This window comes from Choloepus didactylus, chromosome 27 (assembly GCF_015220235.1).
Source record: "Choloepus didactylus isolate mChoDid1 chromosome 27, mChoDid1.pri, whole genome shotgun sequence".
In the NCBI taxonomy this organism is placed as follows: domain Eukaryota; kingdom Metazoa; phylum Chordata; class Mammalia; order Pilosa; family Megalonychidae; genus Choloepus; species Choloepus didactylus.
The window spans coordinates 7,033,092-7,051,762 of record NC_051333.1 but is presented as its reverse complement, the minus strand read 5'-3'; the positions used below and the strand labels follow the sequence as shown (position 1 = coordinate 7,051,762).

Sequence of the window (18,671 nt, the reverse complement as noted above, 5' to 3'; positions counted from 1 at the left end):
GGCTTAAAAAGACATGTATTTCCCTCTTAAGTAACAGGTTCAGGGAAGGTGGTCCAGGAGGTCACTCAAGACCCTGTTTCCTTGGTCGTGTTGCCCCACGGTCCCCGAAAGCACTGAACAGGTGGCACGTGGCTGGGAGCCCTCTGGGCTCCAGCTTAGGAAGTGAACCCCGCTTAGGACACTTTGCTTGGGTTCCATTGGCTGTAACACAATCATGTGACTGCGGTGAGCTGCAAGGGAGGCTGGGAAATGTAGTTTTCATGGACAACCTTTGGGCTCAGCCAATAGCCCAGTAGGAGCAGAAAAGACGGATTTGGGGGCACAGCTAGGGTCTGCACCCACACAGGCGTACTCCTCAGTGGTCACTGTTCTAAAATAAAAGCGATCCCCAAAGGAGAGCTTAGCAGTTGGTAGTCTGAGTTCTGGGTAGCCCCGTCCATTGGAACTTTCTACAATGATGGAAACACCCCATTTTTGCATTATCCTCTAATCACACATGGCTCCTGAGCACTGTGGCATATATGACTGAGGAACCAAATTTTTACTTTAGTTTCATTTCCTCTTAAGGACTCTCCTAACTGGATGCCGTCCTGCCTGGCTCAGACCTCAGTTCTGCTACTTGTAGCTGTGTGATCCTGGACAAATTGCCTAACCTCTCTGTGCCTCAGTTTCCCTCTATGTAAACTGGGAGTAATAGTTATAAAGCACCTAGAACGGCTCCTGGGCATAGTCAGCGCTCAGGAATTGTGTGACGTTCCTATTTACGAGCACTACCTATTTGCCAGGGTGCAGCTGGTCACTTCATGTCCACTTCTGTTGTACCTTTACTGCAGCCCTGGGACATAGGTCCTGTTGTCACCCCCAATTTAGAGAGAAGGAAACCGAGGCCCATGGAGGCAGAAGTTGCTTGCTCAGGTCACACAGCCGGGAGGTGCCGGGGCCAGGTCAAAACAAAAATTGCAAAAGAATTCTAATCACGACTCATCTAATCACATGGCAACCCCACGTTTAACCCTTCGAATTGCTGCCAGACTGTTTTCCAATGTGGCCACACCATTTTACCTTCCCACCAGCAGTGCGTGGAGGAGGCTGGAGGGGTGGGTGGGCTGAGGTGGCGCCACGATTGGCGACCTTCATCCTGGTGTCCCTCCCTGCAGGCTGAGCTCGAGCACGTGTCTGGGGCGCTGAGTGAGGCCGAGTCCAAAGCCATCCGGCTGAGCAAGGAGCTGAGCAGCACGGAGGCCCAGCTGCACGACGCCCAGGTGACCCTGGGTACTCCCTCCTGCGGTCAGACACCCCACCACCCTTCTGCTGGCCACAGCCAACCTCCATTCTGCCCTCCACCCGCAGGAGCTGCTGCAGGAGGAGACCAGGGCGAAACTGGCCCTGGGGTCCCGGGTGCGAGCCCTGGAGGCCGAGGTGGCAGGGCTGCAGGAGCAGCTGGAGGAGGAGGCGGCTGCCAGGGAGCGGGCAGTGCGTGAGCTGCAGGCTGCCCAGTCCCAGGTGAGCAGCCGCTGGGGGAGGCCTCGAGGGGGAGATGCAGCCCCCCACCCGCTCCTCCTCCTCCTGGCTTCCCCCACTCAGGGACAGCCCCACCGTCCACCCAGTCATTAGGCCAGACCCCCGGGTGCCATCCTGGCCCACTGACTGACCCTCTGCCCTGTCCCCTCCTCTCCATTCCCTTCGCCCCAGCTCCGGCCTTGTCCTCCCCAACCTGGCCCCTCGTCCCATCCTCTTTCTCGGCCTCCTGGCCTCCGTTCTCTCCCTCCAGTCCCTCCCCACTCGACCCAGAGGGGTCTCTCTCTACCTAGAGCTGACTGCCGTTCCCCTGCTCCCAGTCCCCCTCCCATGGCCCCCCAACACCCCTGAGACAAAGCCTAGGCATTCCGCTAGGCATTCAGGGCCGTGCATTCTCTGGTCCTTCCTTCATCTTCAGCCATTTTATCTCTCCTCTCTCCTCCCCAACTTCTCCTGGAAAGCCCTTTTCATTCTTCAGGGCTCAGTGGCCACCTCCCCTCCTCAGGAAGCTTTCTCTGACCACCACCAGCCTCGACTCCAGGCCAAGTGCATTGCCCACTCTGAGCTCCCACCATTCCTCCTTCTTTTGTGCCCACCCCTGTCATCCTGAGACTGTCTGTGCCCATGCATCTTCCCACCAGATTGGGAGCTCCTTGAAGGGGGGACCCTATCAGAGTTAGAACTAGGTCCCCAGTATAGCCCAACATGGAGCCTGGTATATGGTAGACCTTGAGAAATATCTGTTGAATGCCTAGAAATACTCTTCTCTATTTGGCAAGCTCCTATTCATCCTTCAAGACCCATCTCAAATGTCCCTTCCTTCAGAAAACGTCTCCTGAATGTTCCAAACAAAATCCTACCTTGTCCTGAGGATCCCACGGTTCCTCACACTTCCTCTGCCTTAGCCTTCATCACCCTGGCTGGGACCGGTCGCTCAGTCTCCTCCATCAGCAGCACCCGGGTCTGAGTCACCTCTGGTCCTGGCAGTAGTTTTAATCCCCTGGAGAAACCGGGGCTCAGGGTACTCAGCCTCAGGCGAGGCAGCAGGGCCCCGTGGAGTGGGTCCTTCGCCTCCTCAGCCTCGGGGTCCTCATCTCGGAAGTGGGGGCACCGCCAGCCCACACGCGTCCGCCCAGCCCGCCTCCCCACCCCCAGCTCTCGGAGTGGCGGCGGCGCCAGGAGGAGGAGGCGGGGGCCCTGGAGGCAGGCGAGGAGGCGCGGCGCCGGGCGGCCCGCGAGGCCGAGACCCTGGCCCAGCGCCTGGCGGAAAAGGCCGAGGCGGCCGAGCGTCTGGAGCGGGGCCGCCGGCGGCTGCAGCAGGAGCTGGACGACGTCACGGTGGACCTGGAGCAGCAGCGGCAGCTCGTGAGCGCGCTGGAGAAGAAGCAGCGCAAGTTCGACCAGGTGGGCCCCTCGCCCCTCCCAGCGGGAAGCCGGTGCCGATCCCGGAGGAATCAGTGACGGGTCCCGGCACAGCCCAGCGACCCCGGGGTGGAGGGGGTGGGGGGCGCGGGACTGGGTGCCTCTTCCCTTGCGGGAGGGTAAGAGGGCACCGTCCTTCCCGGTGTGTGATTCTTGTCCCAGCGCGACAACTTGTAGCACCGCTTCTACTCTCAGGTGTGTGCTAGTTCAGGTGATAAAATACAGGAACCTCTGATGAGCATCTCAGGGGGCTTGTGAGGATTCCATGAAATCGAATTTCATTTCGATTCTATGTCAATTTCATTTCAAATGAAATTGCCTCATCATGTGCTTTTCCCATCTCAGGCTCGGTTACCCCTCTAGAAAATGGGGATTATGTCAAGGCTCCATTCAAGGATGAAATAAAACTCGCAGAGCCTCAGATGGTTAAGATCAGGCAACCCTGGTGTTCGAATCCCAGCTCTGCCCTTCCCAGCTGTGCAAATGGGGCAAGTTTGCTGCTCAAACTCTCTGTGCCTCATTTTCTTCATCTGGAAAGTGGGGGGTAATTATTGTGCTTTCCTTTTTGAAAGATCTTTTCACTGGATGTAGAATTCTAGGTAAACAGTTTTATTCTTTCAGCACTTTGAAAATATTCCGTTGTCTCCAGCTCCCATCGTTCCTGATGAAAAGTGATCAGTCATTCAAACTGTTGTTTCTCCAGGAAACAAGTTGAGGGGTTTTGGTTACTTTTTTTTTTCCTGGCTGATTTTAAATTTTTCTTTTTATGTTTGGTTTTTAACAATTTGACTATGCCATGCCCAGCTGTGTGTTTGTTTTTGTTGTTGTTGTTTGATTTATCCTGCTTAAGTTTCGTCAAGCTTCCTGCAGCTATAGGTTGATGTTTTGGGTCGAATATAAAAATTTTCGGCCATTATTTCTTCAAATGTTTTTCTGTCCCATTCTCTCTCTTTCCTCTTCTTCTTGGACACCAAATAAATCTGTTTGATGGCTTAATACTGAAGCATAAGTTATCAAGGCTCTACTAAATTTTTTTGCACTTTCTAAGATTTTATATAAATTCTTTTTTGATTGACTTTCACTCAAAATGCTATTTCAAGATTTAATACATAATATTTTATTCATTTCTCTTTACTGCTGAGTGTTATTCCTGGATAGATGCCACATTTTGAATATCCATTCACCTATTGACGAATATTTGGTTGTTTCCAGTAGCTATTGTGAATAAAGCTAAAATCTTTCAGATAGGTATGTGGTAGTTTTAAGTCACATTTTCCTAATAACCAAGGATGTTGAGCATTTTTTCACATGCTTATTTACTATCCATATATCTTATGTGGTGGAGTATCTGTTCAAATCTTTTGTCCTTTTCTAAATTGGGTTATTTGCTTTCTTATTATTGAGCTTTGATAGTTCTTTCTGTGTTCCGGATACAAGTTCTTTACCAGATACATACTTTGCAATTATTTTCATCCAGTCTGTGGCTAATCTTTACATTCTCTTAATAGAGTCTTTCAAAGAGCAGAAATTTTTAATTGTGATGAACTCCAACTTACCAATTTCTTCTCTTATGGAACATGTTTTTGGTGTTGTATCTAAGAAATCTTTGCGTAACCTAAGATCACAGTGGTCTTCTGTATGTTTTCTAGTTTTCCAGTTTTAGGTTTTGTGTTTAGGTCTATGTCCACTTTGAGCTAATGTCTATATAGGGTTCTAGGTATGGATCCAGGTTTATTTTGGGGGGATATGGATATCCAGTTTTTCCATTTGTTCTCTTATTGCTCCACCATTAAAAAAAAAAAAAAAACCTCTCTCCATTGACTAGTTTTTACTTCTTTTTCAAAGTATTTGGCTCTTCTAGGTCCTTTGCATTTCCATATGTATTTCAGAATCAGTTTATCAATTTTTGCCAAAAAAAAAAAAGTCTCCTGAGATTTTGGTTGGGATTGTATTGAATCTATAGATCAGTTTAGGGATAGACAGCTTGATAATATTGAGTTTTCTGACCCAAGAACATGTTATTTCTGTCTACTTATTTAGATCTTTAATTTCGCTCAGGGATGTTTGTAGTTTCACTATATATCTTACACATATATCAGCAGATTTATCCTTAAGTATTTCATGTTTCTGAAGTTATTTTATGTGGTGTTGGTTTTTGTTTCATTTTCCGGTTGCTAGTATATAGAAATACAGTTGATGTTTGTCTGTCAAGCTTGTATCCTGCAATTTACTAAAGTCACTTATTAGTACCAGTAGCTTTTTTATAGATTCCATTAGACTTGCTACACAGATGACCATATTTTCTGTGAATAAAGACAGTTTTACTTCTTCCTGTACTTTTTCTTCACCTTTCTTATGGGACTCCGAACACATGTATGTTTGTATGTTTGTTTGATACTGTCTCGCAGATCATCGACATTCTGTTCATTTATCCCATCTTCTTTTTTTTTTTTTGCTGTATTTACATGATCTCTGTTGACCTGTTTTTAGGTTTGCCCATCCTTCTGATGTGTCTAATTCATTCTAATTTCATTTCATTTTATTTCAGATATTGTATTTTTCTATTCTGACATTTCTATTTGTTTCTGTTTTACAGTTTTCACCTCTGACCTGAAATAACCCTGTGTCTTCCCCTATTATATCCACATCTTGTCCTTAGACTTATTACCGCAGTTGAAATCCCCATGTGGTAGTTCCAACATCTGTGGGCCTGCTGCCGGTGACTGATCTTTCTCTTGACTGTGAGCGCCATTCTCTTGCTTCTTTGCATATACAGTAATTTTTGTTGTTTGCCAGTCAGCGTCTGAAAAAAACAAAACCACAGTAAAGTCTGAAGTATGCTTTTTAAAACTAAATATTTTTTCCAAGAACGCCCCCACCCCCAAGAGGAGGAAACCGCCTTCCCTCTGTTGGGCATCCAGAGCGAGGAGCTGTGCTGCTTTGGGATGGGGCAGCAGCTTCAGTGCCTCCGCCTCTGTCCGTCTGTCTGTCCCTGCTGCTCCCTCTTCCCCGCCTCCTCATCTCCTTTCAACTAATCTGTCCCCATCTCCCTCCACTCGGCAGCTCCTGGCAGAGGAGAAGGCGGCAGTGCTGCGGGCGGTGGAGGAGCGCGAGCGGGCGGAGGCTGAGGGCCGGGAGCGCGAGGCTCGGGCCCTGGCGCTGACGCGGGCCCTGGAGGAGGAGCAGGAGGCGCGCGACGAGCTGGAGCGGCAGAACCGGGCGCTGCGGGCCGAGCTGGAGGCACTGCTCAGCAGCAAGGATGACGTCGGCAAGAGCGTGAGTGGGGCTCCCCGGGGCGGGTGGGCTCTCGCATGGGGAGCACGGACTGCTCACAGACATACACACTCATGCATGTTCCCAGAGTGTGAGGAGAGGTGTCCATGGGACAAGCATGTGCACACAGGGAGAACCTGGGGGGCTGCTCAAAAATCACGCGTTCCCGTACATGTACACAGTGTCCGTCACACACACATGTGTTCACACACACAGGAACTCACTGCAGCACACGGCCCAAGGACCACTCTCCATGCACGTACCATGCACACACACTCACACACATACACATGCATGTGGAGACCCCACCTGGGCTTTCCAGTCCCACCAAGACACACGGGCCCCTCCATTAGGCAAAGATGAAGCCCCAGTGCAGCAAGATCAGGGTCCCAAGTTACAAAACTCACGCAGAAGTAAGCCACCATGAGTGAGAGACAGCTGACCCAGCAGACTCCAGAACTGTACTCTCAGGAGCTTCAGATAATAGGATTCTCATACGTAGGGTATTAATAAAGCACATTTTAGGATCATTCAGAGTAAGACACATGATAAGCGGATGCTCAGTGGATGTTGGGTGAGTTAACGAATGAGCACACTAGGATGGGGTATCTACTCCCCACTCAGGTGCATGAGCTGGAACGGGCCCACCGGGTGGCAGAACAGGCAGCCAGCGACCTGCGGACGCAGGTGACAGACCTGGAGGATGAGCTGACAGCAGCCGAGGATGCCAAGCTGCGCCTGGAGGTGACCATGCAGGCTCTCAAGGCGCAGCATGAGCGGGACCTGCAGGGCCGTGAGGAGGCTGGCGAGGAGCGGCGGCGGCAGCTGGCCAAGCAGGTGCGGGCCCGCGGGGGGCCTGGGTCTCCCCACGCACTGTTGACTCCACGTTTCTGCAAAGACCCGCTAACCAACCATCCTCCTCCCACGGGACCATCTTCCTGTTCTCCCCCCCTCCCCCCGTTAGCCTCCCCCACCCAGAATAAAGCATCCATCCGCCAAACCGCTTGCTCTACCACTCACCCCCTTTTTCCGCCCACCAATCCCACTGGCACCCAGCCACCGCCCCACCAGCCTCCTCTCCCCAACCCAGCCCCCACCTTCCACTCCCCCAACCCAGCCCTGTGCTCGCTCATTGCCCAGCTCAGCCACTCCTACTTTCATCCAGATTCTTACTTCCCATTTTTTCACTCCTTTACCTGCTTCCTCACTCCTCTCTCCTCTCTCCTCTTATTCATTCATTCTTCTCTCAGCAAAGAACTTTCTATGGGAGGCAGTGGGCAAGGCCCTCTACCGGGTGCTGCCAGGGTAGGGGCAGTTCTGAATGTCCCAAAGACCCCTCTGGGGCCATGTGGAGGTGAGACTGGAAACTGGGAGGCCAGAGGGGATAGAGAAATGGGTGACGTGAGTCCTGGGGTCTCTGGGTGATTTTTATCTCCCCCGGCCCCATTGGCTCAGCCGCAGATGAGCGTCCAAGACTTTGACCTGGGGTGCTGTGAGCAGGGGAGGGTCAGGGTCAGCTCTGGAGCCGTGGGGGATAGCGCGGCAGAGCAGATGGGAGGCCGGGAGGAGGCTGGCAGAAGGCGGAGGACCAGGCCTGAGCTGGAGCCCTGGGGCCGGAGAGGAGTGGCGGGCAGGGAAGAGGCAGGCCTGGAGGTTGGGGCAGCTCCGGGGTGGACACCCACATCGCCAGTGTGTAGGGGCCGTGGATGCCCTGTCCCTGACCCAGACCATCCCACCCTCCCAACCAGCTGAGGGACACCGAGGTGGAGCGGGACGAGGAACGGAAGCAGCGGGCCCTGGCCATGGCTGCACGCAAGAAGCTGGAGGCCGAGCTGGAGGAGCTGAAGGCCCAGACGGCGGCCTTCGGGCAGGGCAAGGAGGAGGCCGTGAAGCAGCTCCGCAAGATGCAGGTGAGGGCGGGCTTGGGCCGGGGCGGACCCCCCAGCACTCAGGCCCCCCCCCAGGAGCAGCCTCCGGGTTATACAGCAACCCTGTAAACAGCCAGGCCTCAGGTGCTCATCTGGGTCCTTCATATTTTTTACTTACTTTATTTTAAATGTTTAATTTTTTTAAGTTCAATATCCTCATTTTACCTTCTTTTTTAAATGGAAATACCTTTTTTTTTTCTCCCTGATCATGAAAATTATACCTGGTTGTTTAAAAGAAAAAACAGAGTAAAGGACCACAGCAGCCAGTACAGAGGCCACGAGCCCGTGTGGCTTCTGAGCCTCTGAGATGTGGCGAGTGTGAGTGGGGACGTAATTTCACGTCCTGGATCTTGAAGCCAGTAGGAAAGCGGATACAAATGATCTCATTCAGAGTTTTTAGATTGATGCTTAGTTGAATCAATTTTAACTTGAAATAATATGTGGGATCCATTAGACCATGTAGAACTTAACATTCAAGTTAATGTCACCTGTTTCTACTACTTTTTTAATGTGGCTACTAACAAATTTGAAATTGCATCTGTGGCTGGCGCACCATTGCCCTTGGGTGGCTGTGCTATAGGAAGTAACACTCTCCAGTCGTCTCTCCACGGAGGGAACCCCTATGCTTCCGAGGGGTACATGCAAATAGTAATAACTCCGCGGAGACGGCCAGCCTTCCCTCGCTGTCTTTAGCCACAGCCACCCCGGCCTCCGGTGGACAGGTGCACAGTGGGGTTTTTAACCTGGCAACGTTGGGCATTGCTTTTTGTTTTTCTTTAAGCACAGCCGAGGGGCAAAGCCTTCTTTCCAGCATCTTTGCACAGTCCCCGCAGTGGTGTGGCCAGGAGGTAGCAAACTGGTTCAGAGCGTGGACTGTGAACCAAAATCCTGACTCAGTTATCAGTTGTTTGCTTCAGGGCGCGTCGCGGCCCAGCCCCCGGCCCAGCCTCGGGGGAGCGCGGGTGATGGTGTGTGTGTCCTGGCCCAGTCCCGGGAGTCACTACAGAGCCCAAATGGCAGCCCCCGTTTGGGCTTCCTTTAAATTTAGAGAATTTTTGCAGAGGAGGCAGCTGAGACCAAGAGGGGGGTAGTGGCTGGTTCCAGGGCACACAGCCAGGCTGCGGCCAGGTGACGCCCCACACGGCGCCCTCAGGCCTCCGCTGCCTTCCGCGCTCAGCCCACGGGGCCGGAGAGGGGCGGGGACTGGCCCAGGGTCTCGGGCAGGGGGCCCCGGGCTGGGCGTCGGGCTCGTGCCCCGCGGGGGGCTCCCGAGGGGCGCGGCCGGCTGAGCCCCCCGCCCGCAGGCCCAGGTGAAGGAGCTGTGGCGCGAGCTGGAGGAGGCGCGCACCAGCCGGGAGGAGATCTTCGCCCAGAACCGCGAGAGCGAGAAGCGCCTGAAGGCGCTGGAGGCCGAGGCGCTGCGGCTGCAGGAGGTGAGGCGGGGTGGGGGGGACCTCGGAGACAGGCGAAGGGGCGTGGGGGGTCCTCAGGGTGCGGGTGGGGTGCGCGGGGTGGAGTTAAGACTGGGGTATGGGGGGACCTCAGAGCCGAGGAGGCGTCGGGGGTGGGGGGGGATCTCAGAGCCAGGGGAGTGGGGAGGGGACCTCAGAGTGGGGTGGGGGTTAGGGGCACAGCAAGGAGACCTCAGAGCTGGGGGGGGGGCACCCCACAGCTGGGGAACGGAGGAGGGAGGCGGGGCGGTGGGAGGGACCTCAGAGCCGGGGGCGGGGCCAGGGCCTCCAAGCGCACAGAACGGGAGAGCAGAGCGGTGGGGCAGCTCCCGGGTTGAGGAGACTGGGGTGATGTTCTAGAGGGTTCCTGGTGGAGACGACAAAGCCCAGGTGTGTGTGGGGGTCCCCTGGTGGTGAGAGGGGTGAGGGAGGAGAGCGCCTGGGCAGAGGGTCCTGGGGCAGCAGAGACCTTGGGCTCAGTGGGGCTGTGACCAGGATGTGGGTTCTGGAGTCCAGTAGGGGGAGGGGACAGGGGTCAGGGACTTGGGACAAATGTGGAAGGCACCTGCCTGCAGATGGAAGTTCAGTCCAGAGTTACCCAGGGACAGTGTGGGACTGAGCAGTGAAGAAAAGGCCAGCAGACTTGGGGAGAGCTGGCCCGAGGGATGAGACCCGTGCCAGGTCACCCCCACTCTCCCGCTGACCACCCCACTTCCCCTGGTCACAGGAGCTTGCAGCCTCGGACCGTGCCCGGCGACAGGCCCAGCAGGAGCGGGACGAGATGGCGGACGAGGTGGCCAGTGGCAGCCTCGGCAAGTGAGTGTCCCTTGGCAGTGTGAGCAGGCACCCTCCTCTGGCTGTCCTGCCCCCTCACCCCACCCCTGCCCGCCCTCCCTAGGGCAGCCATCCTGGAGGAGAAGCGTCAACTTGAGGGGCGCCTGGGGCAGATGGAAGAGGAGCTGGAGGAGGAACAGAGCAATGCCGAGCTGCTCAATGACCGCTACCGAAAGCTGCTCCTGCAGGTGAGTCCAGCCTGTTGCCCCTGCTCTCTCCCACCAGCCTAGGTCCCCACTCTTCTGGTAGGAGAATAGAAAAAGGGGATATTTGAGTTGGGTTTTGAAGGATGAATAGGAGTTTTTTGGGGGGAGGGGCAGCATGATGTATTTATTCACTTGTATTTCTGAGGCTTGTATCTCTGGGTCCAGAGATGCATTTTGTGAGGGTCTCTGTTCTCTGAAGTTCCCTGGAGGAAAGAGACGGAGCTATAATGTCACATTCGAAGGTGGTAAGTGTGACAACAGAAGTATGCCAGGCCCAGTAGAGAGAGAGAGGACTCTTTCTGGAGGAGTCAAAGAAAGCATTTGGAAGAGGGGACATTTGGCTGGGGTTTTAAAACATAATTGGGAGCTCACCAGAGGAAGAAAAGCAAGTTTTAATTTGTATATTTATTTACAAACATTTTTTGAGGCTTCTAGAGGCCCAGATACTCTTCAGGGTAACCCTGGGAATTGGAGATGGATCAGCCCAGTCCTCTGTCCTCAAGGACATCTTAGTCTGACAGGGGAGACAGGCCATCCCAATGCAGAGATACAAGTGAAAACGGAGGAAGCACTTGGCACTGTGGGAGCCTGGAGGGAACTGTGACCCAATCTGGAGGCTGCGGACTGTGACGGAAGGCTTCCTGGTGGAGGTGATGCCTTGAGAGGTCTTGTAGGAAGTGTAGGAGTTTGCCAGGCAAACAGCAGAGGAGTGGGCTTTCCAGAATGAGACCCTTGTATATACTATTTCATTAATTTGTTAAGTTACATCGTCTTGAGGCCTGTCATGAGCCATGTCCTGGTACTTCTGGGGACCCAGAGAGGAGTGAAACCCCACCTCAGCCCTTGGGGAGGCCCCAGGCCGGTGGGGGAAGCAGTCATAATCTGGGGTGGTATGGGTCCCATCTTACTCCAAGAGGGGAAACAGCAGCTGAGAGCAGGAGGGAGTGTGCTCCCTCCAAAACCAGTTGAACATGGGGTCCACTGTAAGAACTGGAGGGGCTGAAGTCATCTCACCCTGTAGATGCTCAAAACTGAGCTCCTTCCCGGACAGGGCCCCATACCAAGGAGAAAGTGCTGGGAGAGGAATGGAAGTTGGGCAGAACAGGGATAAGAGTGAGAAAGGAAAAAGAAGATGAGAATTTGAGTGTGGGAGGGGGAACAGAGCCAGGAAAACTTAGGAAGCAAACCAAAATGTTTTGAATACTGCACAAAAAAATAACAGGAAAGGAAATGAACAGCCACCACAACAAAAACGGATGGAGGTCAAATCCCATAGAAAGTTATGAGACAAAAAAGAGAGTAAAGCACAAAATGACAACCCTGTAGACAGGGGAGCACACAGCATGACTTGTGCACAGAGCACGTTGGAACCACAACCCAGAATTTCAAAACAAGAAATTGATACAAACCACAAAAGAACTACAATCAGGAAAATTCAGAAGTGAGGTGAAAACTCAGGAAAGAATTTGAAGTGAAAGAAAAAATCATTTCAGAAAAGATAAAGTACACTCGAAGGAGTCAGTGAGCATATCGGATGAGACCGTAAGAGAAATGGAAGTGGAAAGGAGGCATCTTAAAAAATCAAAGTGAAACCTAAAAAGACGTGAAAAGGGATTTGCAAGAAAATAGCAAATGTTGAAGAAAAGGTAAGAAGATCCAGCCTGTGGATAATAGGAGTCCTGAGGAAGCAAACCAAAGCAAGAGAACATAGCAAATACCAAAAATCATAATACAAAAAAAAAATTGCCTAAAATTTAACAATGTTTTGAAACTAACATCTTGCAAGAGCATGCTGTGTACCTGAGAATACTGACCCAGCCCAGGACAACTAATACCAAGATAGATTCTATAAAACTATAGGACTTTAAAGGGAAAAAAAATCTTTTAGGCATCTAGGCAAAAAAGAAGAAGTAAGATATAAGGAAAAGACAATTAGGTTATCAGGAGTCGCTCTGACAGTGTGACTCTATGCTTAAAATGGAGGAATGTATTTAAGCTATTCAAGGAAAGAAAGTGTGAGCCAAGGATTTTGGTATCTTTACAGTCTTTACAAGACTGGCCGCTGTAAAGTGTACAGAGAAGCTGTAAACATGCAGGAACTCGGGCTATTGTTCCGGGGCCCCTTCCTGAAGAATTTCCTAGACCAGTGGTTCCCACAGGTGGACCCAAGATCAATGGCACCAGCATCTCCTGGGAACTAGTTGGAAAAAATGGAAGTTCTGCTTCTTCCCCCTCCAAGACAGATGAACCAGGAGCTCGGGGGTGGGACCCGGCGATCCATTCTGACCAGTTCTCCAGGTGATCCTGGTGCAGGATGAGTCCGAGAACCACCACCCCGGCAAAGAAGCCTCAGACTGTCACTAGAGATGTGTCCATGCAAGGACTGGTAGAGGGTGGTAAGAATGTAGCTTACATATAGTTCTAAGACTGAAAGAAGTCTTAAAAGGAGTGAGCGAGGAATGTACTGGCGGCATGCTCTGACGCTAAGATGCTGGAAACTATTTTTAAATGGGGAGAATGGAGAGAGCATCTGCACAAATAATTTTTAACCTATTTTCAATAATCATGTTGGTAGCAATAGTCTGTGTTTTACTGAGACATCTGTGTAGTATGGGATGGAATAAATTATTAAAGTGAATTATTAAAGATGGATAGTCTAATTCTGTCACCCACTGTGTCCTGGAGAATCAGGTTCCTTGGTGTGGAAGTCCCTGGATATATATGTCATATTGAAGGGGTTAAATTCTTAAAAGCACCACCACCCTGTGGTCTTGAATTTGACTTGCACATTTCTACACAAACTCATGAGGTATTTTACATAGCCCCGTCCTAGCCCTGTCCACCCAAAAGGTCTAGAAACACTAACCAGTATGGGAGCGGTGAGCATCCCTGGTGTCCGGATTAAAATCCAGAAGTACCAGTTCCCACTAAAGGAAACCAGGACTTCTTCAGAAAAAGCTGATTCCAGATTTGGAGCAAGAGATGGAGAAAGTGAGCCTGGAACATCGATCAGGTCCTGCCAGTTAGTAAGGAAGCTTCCACAGTTAGGTCAAGAGGGCTCAGAAGCCAACCTAGACAGGTCCCCACAATTCCAGCTTCAAAAGGACGATAATTGCAATTGATTGACATCTGTCAATTATGTCCAAATCCATGAGATTTTAATGATACTTTAAAAATGCTAATCAGTCACCTTCGGAGGTGGGTGATGATGGGGAACCAGTTTGTTGCTTTGAAGACTCATTAATAAAGGGAAAGAATTAAGTCCTTGGTCGCGGCTGCCAATTTACAGGAAAAGTAGTAAACAGAGAAATGTGCCAAATTACCCCAGGAGTGTGTCATCGGCAAAATCCAGATGGAGAGAAAGTCTACAGGTTGAATGGCCCAGGTTCTTCAACAGATAAATTGTAAGGAAATGAAAGGGCTGGGGGTGGTAGCTATAGATTAAAAGAGACTTAAAAGACATCTATAATAATTTGTGAAAGACAGCACTAAACTACAGAGTTTAGGGGTACATCCTTAAGTGACAAAACTCCAGAGAGAAGCAGGGAAGCAATAACCCTAACAGTCAGGATAACATGCTATTTTGAGGGGAAGGAAGAGGTTGTCCTAGGATGGGGCAGGCGAAGGGCTTTCTGGGGTGGTAAAATTCTATTTCTTGACCTGGGTGAGGGTGCTGAGGGTGTTTGACTTTTATCAATCCAGTAAGCCATACATTTGATTCGTTTGACTTCCAGTACCACTGATGTATTTTACAATTAAAGAATTAGTGTTTTTTTTTAAAGATGTGTTCCTGTGAGGATGGAATGAAATAAAGTATGGATCAGACTGGGTCTGCCTCATTTCCACATCCCACGCACGACACGAGCTGAAGACATAAACAGGAACTGCTCTTGGGGTGTGTTCACATATTCGCAATGTAGTAGCTGCTGTTTATTGAACAGGATAAACATGATCCATGCATCCCTCATACCAAACCATTGGAGATGCTGGTTAAAAAGGTGGATTCCAGATCTGCCAAATCAGTGTCTCTGGAGGGCAGGACCTGAAGTCTACATTTTTTTTCACAAGCTCCGCAGATGATTCTGCTGCAAACAGAAGTGTGATAATGCTTGGAATAGATTCATTCACAGAGGTAGAATTTATAGCAATTCAACAATTTTGTGATTGTCTTGTGGATGTATTAAAATAGCAAAAGCATCTCCAGAAGGTTGAAACCCAGGGCTGGCAGTGCTGTTGGCTGCTAAGCCAGTCACTGAAAACAGCAATTAATGTTGGCCAAGTATTCAGTACATGTCAGCTCTGTGCTCCATAAGTCATCATCAATTCACATGATCCGAGACAGCACCTGAATTTGCGTAACCACCTTCCCTTGGGACCATCTGTGACATCCAGCCTTTCCCACCTGCTGCAGGTGGAGTCGCTGGCCACAGAACTGTCAGCGGAGCGCAGTTTCTCAGCCAAGGCAGAGAGCGGGCGGCAGCAGCTGGAGCGGCAAATCCAGGACCTGCGGGGGCGCCTGGGGGAGGAGGACGCTGGGGCCCGGGCCCGCCAGAGGATGGTCATTGCCGCCCTTGAGTCCAAGCTGGCCCAGGCTGAGGAGCAGCTGGAGCAGGAGAGCAGGTAGGTGGGAGAGCAGGGTGTAGGTGGAGGGCAAGCCCCACATGCTGCTCCATTATGGGGAAGTGGCACTGTGTTACAAACTCCTGGCTATAGAAATAGTCAGAAAGCATCATAATATTCATGTCTGCTGATATCCTGTATCATTTAGGGTGCTTCAGGTACAAGCAAGTAAGAGTATGATTTAAACAATAATGTAGTAGTTAGCTATAGCTGCTTAACAACCATTTCTTTTTTATTGCTTGTAAGTCTCTGAGCTGGCTTGTAGGTTTTGCTGATCTGTCTGGTGGGGTTCACTTATGCGTCTTTGATCAGCTGAGGGTCATCTGGATGGTTTTGCTGTTCTTTGCTGGGCTCCCACATGTCTAAGGCCTTGCTTGGAACAACTAGGCTAACTTGCCTCTGCTCCATGTGGCCTCTCACCCTTCAGCAGGCTAGCCCGGTTTCCAAGAGTGGGTGAAAGTGTTAAGGGCTTTTTGAGGCCTGGACTCAGAACTGTTAAATGTCACTTCCACCTGTTTGGTCCTTCTGACTAAAGCAAGTCATGTGGCCAGCCCAGATTCCAGGGAATAGAGAATTAGAGTCCATGTTTCAATGGAAGCAGCTACAGAGTCACCTTGCAAAGGGTGTGGCTACAGGAAGTGATGAGAATTGGGGCCCTTTTGGCCATCAGTCTGTGACAGAGAGGAATTTCTTTTTCTCACGTGATAAGTCCAGAACTGGGCAGCTGAAGGATGGCAGGGCTCTGGGGCAGCCTCTGTGAGGTTCCTTTTGTCTTTTTCTCATGGTCACAAAGTGACTACACTTGCCTCAAAGCCCCACACATATCCCACACATATCCATGTTCAAAGCTAGGAAAGAGGGACAGTGCAGGGCTGAGAGAGTTTCTGCTACTTTCTATCAGGAAAGGACTTTTCCCAGCAGACCTCACCCTGATATTCTTCCTTTTATGACTCATTGATCAGCGCTGGGCTAGAGCAGACCTACCCTCCTGAAATCAAGAGATGAGCACCAATACCTGAAAAAAAAAGGGGGTGGGGTGGGGGTGGGTAGGCCTACAGTCCCCAGGAAATTCTCCAGTTAAAAGGCTCAGATCTTTTCATGTACATGAGCTCACCCTTTGCCCAGGCCCAACAATTTCCTAGAGGGTGCAAGGGTGACACCCTGTGGTGTGGCCTAGTGACTGGGTGGACGGTGAGGCAGTTCTCCAAGATGGAGAAACAAACTGGGGAAAGATGCTGAGTTCATTGGAGAGCCAGTGAGTATGAGGGAGCTGGTAGGATATAAAGAACCCACAGTCTGACTCGCAGGAAACAACAGGCAAAAAGCCAAGGAGGCTGCATGCCAGTGTCTGACCTGAGTAGACTGTGGGACCCCCTTGGGGGTGGGAAAGAGGGCTGTAGCCAGTTCATCTGCAGGACAGCCATTGGACAAACCACAGAGATAGAACCCCAGATGGGTCCCTCTCCCAACCATGCCCCTCACTCCTCTCTCCAGGGAGCGCATCCTCTCAGGCAAACTGGTGCGCAGAGCCGAGAAGCGGCTCAAAGAAGTGGTGCTCCAGGTGGAGGAGGAGCGGAGGGTGGCTGACCAGCTCCGGGACCAGGTAAGTAGCTGGCACAGTTGGGAGCAGGGAGCACAGGCCATCTCTGGAGGTGGCAAGCGGGCACTGGACTAGAACTAAGCACAGCTGTCATCACAGGGCTCAGAGCATCAGCTGCAGGTTAGAGTCAGTGACTTTCCAATCCAGAAGTTCTGGAATCTAGGAAGGGTCCTGGTAGGGAGCTCAGGCAGCCAGGGTAGGGGAGACTGGACCAGGGCTAAAATGACAACAGATAATATTTACTGAGTGTTTACTATGTGCTGTGCTAAAGGCATGTAAGTAAGTTAATCCTCATCTACCTGTGAGGGAGGAACTACTATTTTCCCTCTTATTAAATTAGGAAACCGAGGCATGGAGAGGTGAAGTAAATTGCTCAAAATTATTTAGCTTGTACGAGGTGGATCCAAGGTTCAAACCCCAGCACTCTGGCTTGAGAGTCTTTGGTCTTAATTATTCATTGAGCAGTTACTGTGCCCCAAGTACTGTGCTAACTTCTTTTAAAAAAAATACATGCACGCACATTGCCTGGGTCATTTCTCTTGCCAATTCCATTTCACAGATGAGGAAAATGCAACTCTAAGAGGGAATATAATTTGCCCCAAAGTCACACTGTTTGTAAATCATAAAGTCTTTATCAGATCTCAGGTCTGAGTCTAGACAACGCCCCTGTGCCCTTAAAAGCTCAGCTGCGACTTATTCGCTATTTGTACAACGATTTAAGCACCCATTATGTGCCAGGCTTTGGGGATGCGGCTGTGAATGCAATAGAAGACATGGCCTCATGGAGCTCATAATTAAAGCATAGGAAAAGACACAGTAAGCCTGTAAAAAAAAAAAAAAAGAGAGAGAGAGAGAGGGAGAATTATGAATTGTGACGAGGGCTATGAAGATCAAAGCAAGTAAAGGTAGAGGAAGATACAGAGGATGGGGGAATCCTTTTAGATAAGAGGGGTCAGGAAGATCTCTCTGAGAAGGCTTTGAGCTGAGACATGAAGGGCGAGAAAGAGCTAGACAGAGGGAACAGTGAATGAAAGGGTCCTGGGGAAAGGAAGTGAGCTGGAAAAAGAATGGAGTGAGGGGTTGAGTGATATGAAGTGAGGACAGGGTGAGAGATGACATGATCTAGGGAGGCTCTCAGGGAAGTTGGTCAGGGCAGTGGGTATATGAGAAGAGAAGTGGTCAAGAGCAAGACTTTACAAGGCCTGGAACATTGGGGAGTGGGGGACGGATGGGTCAACTCTGGGTTCAGTTAACCTCAGGGGCCATGTGTGGGTTGGACTAGAGGCAGAAGGGACGGGGCGGAGGACATGACCCCCTGCTGCCCCCCCTCCCCCACCAAGCTGGAGAAAGGGAACCTACGAGTGAAGCAGCTGAAGCGGCAGCTGGAGGAGGCTGAGGAGGAAGCTTCCCGGGCCCAGGCGGGCCGCCGGAGGCTGCAGCGGGAGCTGGAGGACGTCACCGAATCTGCTGAGTCGATGAACCGCGAGGTCACTACGCTGAGGAACCGGCTCCGGTATGGCTGCCCCCCGTGAACCCCTGACATGCGGGCAGCATGTTTACCCCATATTTCCCAGCAGCAACCAAAGGGAAATGGGGTCTGTGGGGGGCATGGGAATGGGTCTGTGTTGAGGGGGGCCAGATACAAGGTAATTTCTCTCTTTCTTCCCATCTCCTTTTTCTCTCTGTGTCTTCTCTCTGCACCCCCTTTTTTCTCCTTGTGCTCCATCTCTCTCCATTTCCTATCCGTCACCGTCTCTGTTTCTCTGTCCCTCTTTCTCTATCCCTGTCTCCATCCCTCTGCTCCCTTTATCTCTCTGTC

At 51.1% G+C, this 18,671-nt stretch overlaps 1 protein-coding gene across 1 annotated transcript in view; it reads left to right on the top strand.

Moving 5' to 3' along the window:
• MYH14 (myosin heavy chain 14) overlaps nt 1-18,671 on the top strand; it is a 74,339-nt gene that overhangs the window by 54,528 nt on the left and 1,140 nt on the right. The window contains exons 30-41 of the mRNA XM_037819302.1: nt 1,158-1,262; nt 1,351-1,503; nt 2,674-2,922; nt 6,004-6,216; nt 6,838-7,050; nt 7,962-8,123; nt 9,446-9,574; nt 10,320-10,408; nt 10,491-10,614; nt 15,044-15,252; nt 16,747-16,855; nt 18,193-18,365. Coding sequence (XP_037675230.1) covers nt 1,158-1,262; nt 1,351-1,503; nt 2,674-2,922; nt 6,004-6,216; nt 6,838-7,050; nt 7,962-8,123; nt 9,446-9,574; nt 10,320-10,408; nt 10,491-10,614; nt 15,044-15,252; nt 16,747-16,855; nt 18,193-18,365 — 1,928 coding nt within the window. The remainder of the gene's footprint in view (nt 1-1,157; nt 1,263-1,350; nt 1,504-2,673; nt 2,923-6,003; nt 6,217-6,837; nt 7,051-7,961; nt 8,124-9,445; nt 9,575-10,319; nt 10,409-10,490; nt 10,615-15,043; nt 15,253-16,746; nt 16,856-18,192; nt 18,366-18,671) is intronic.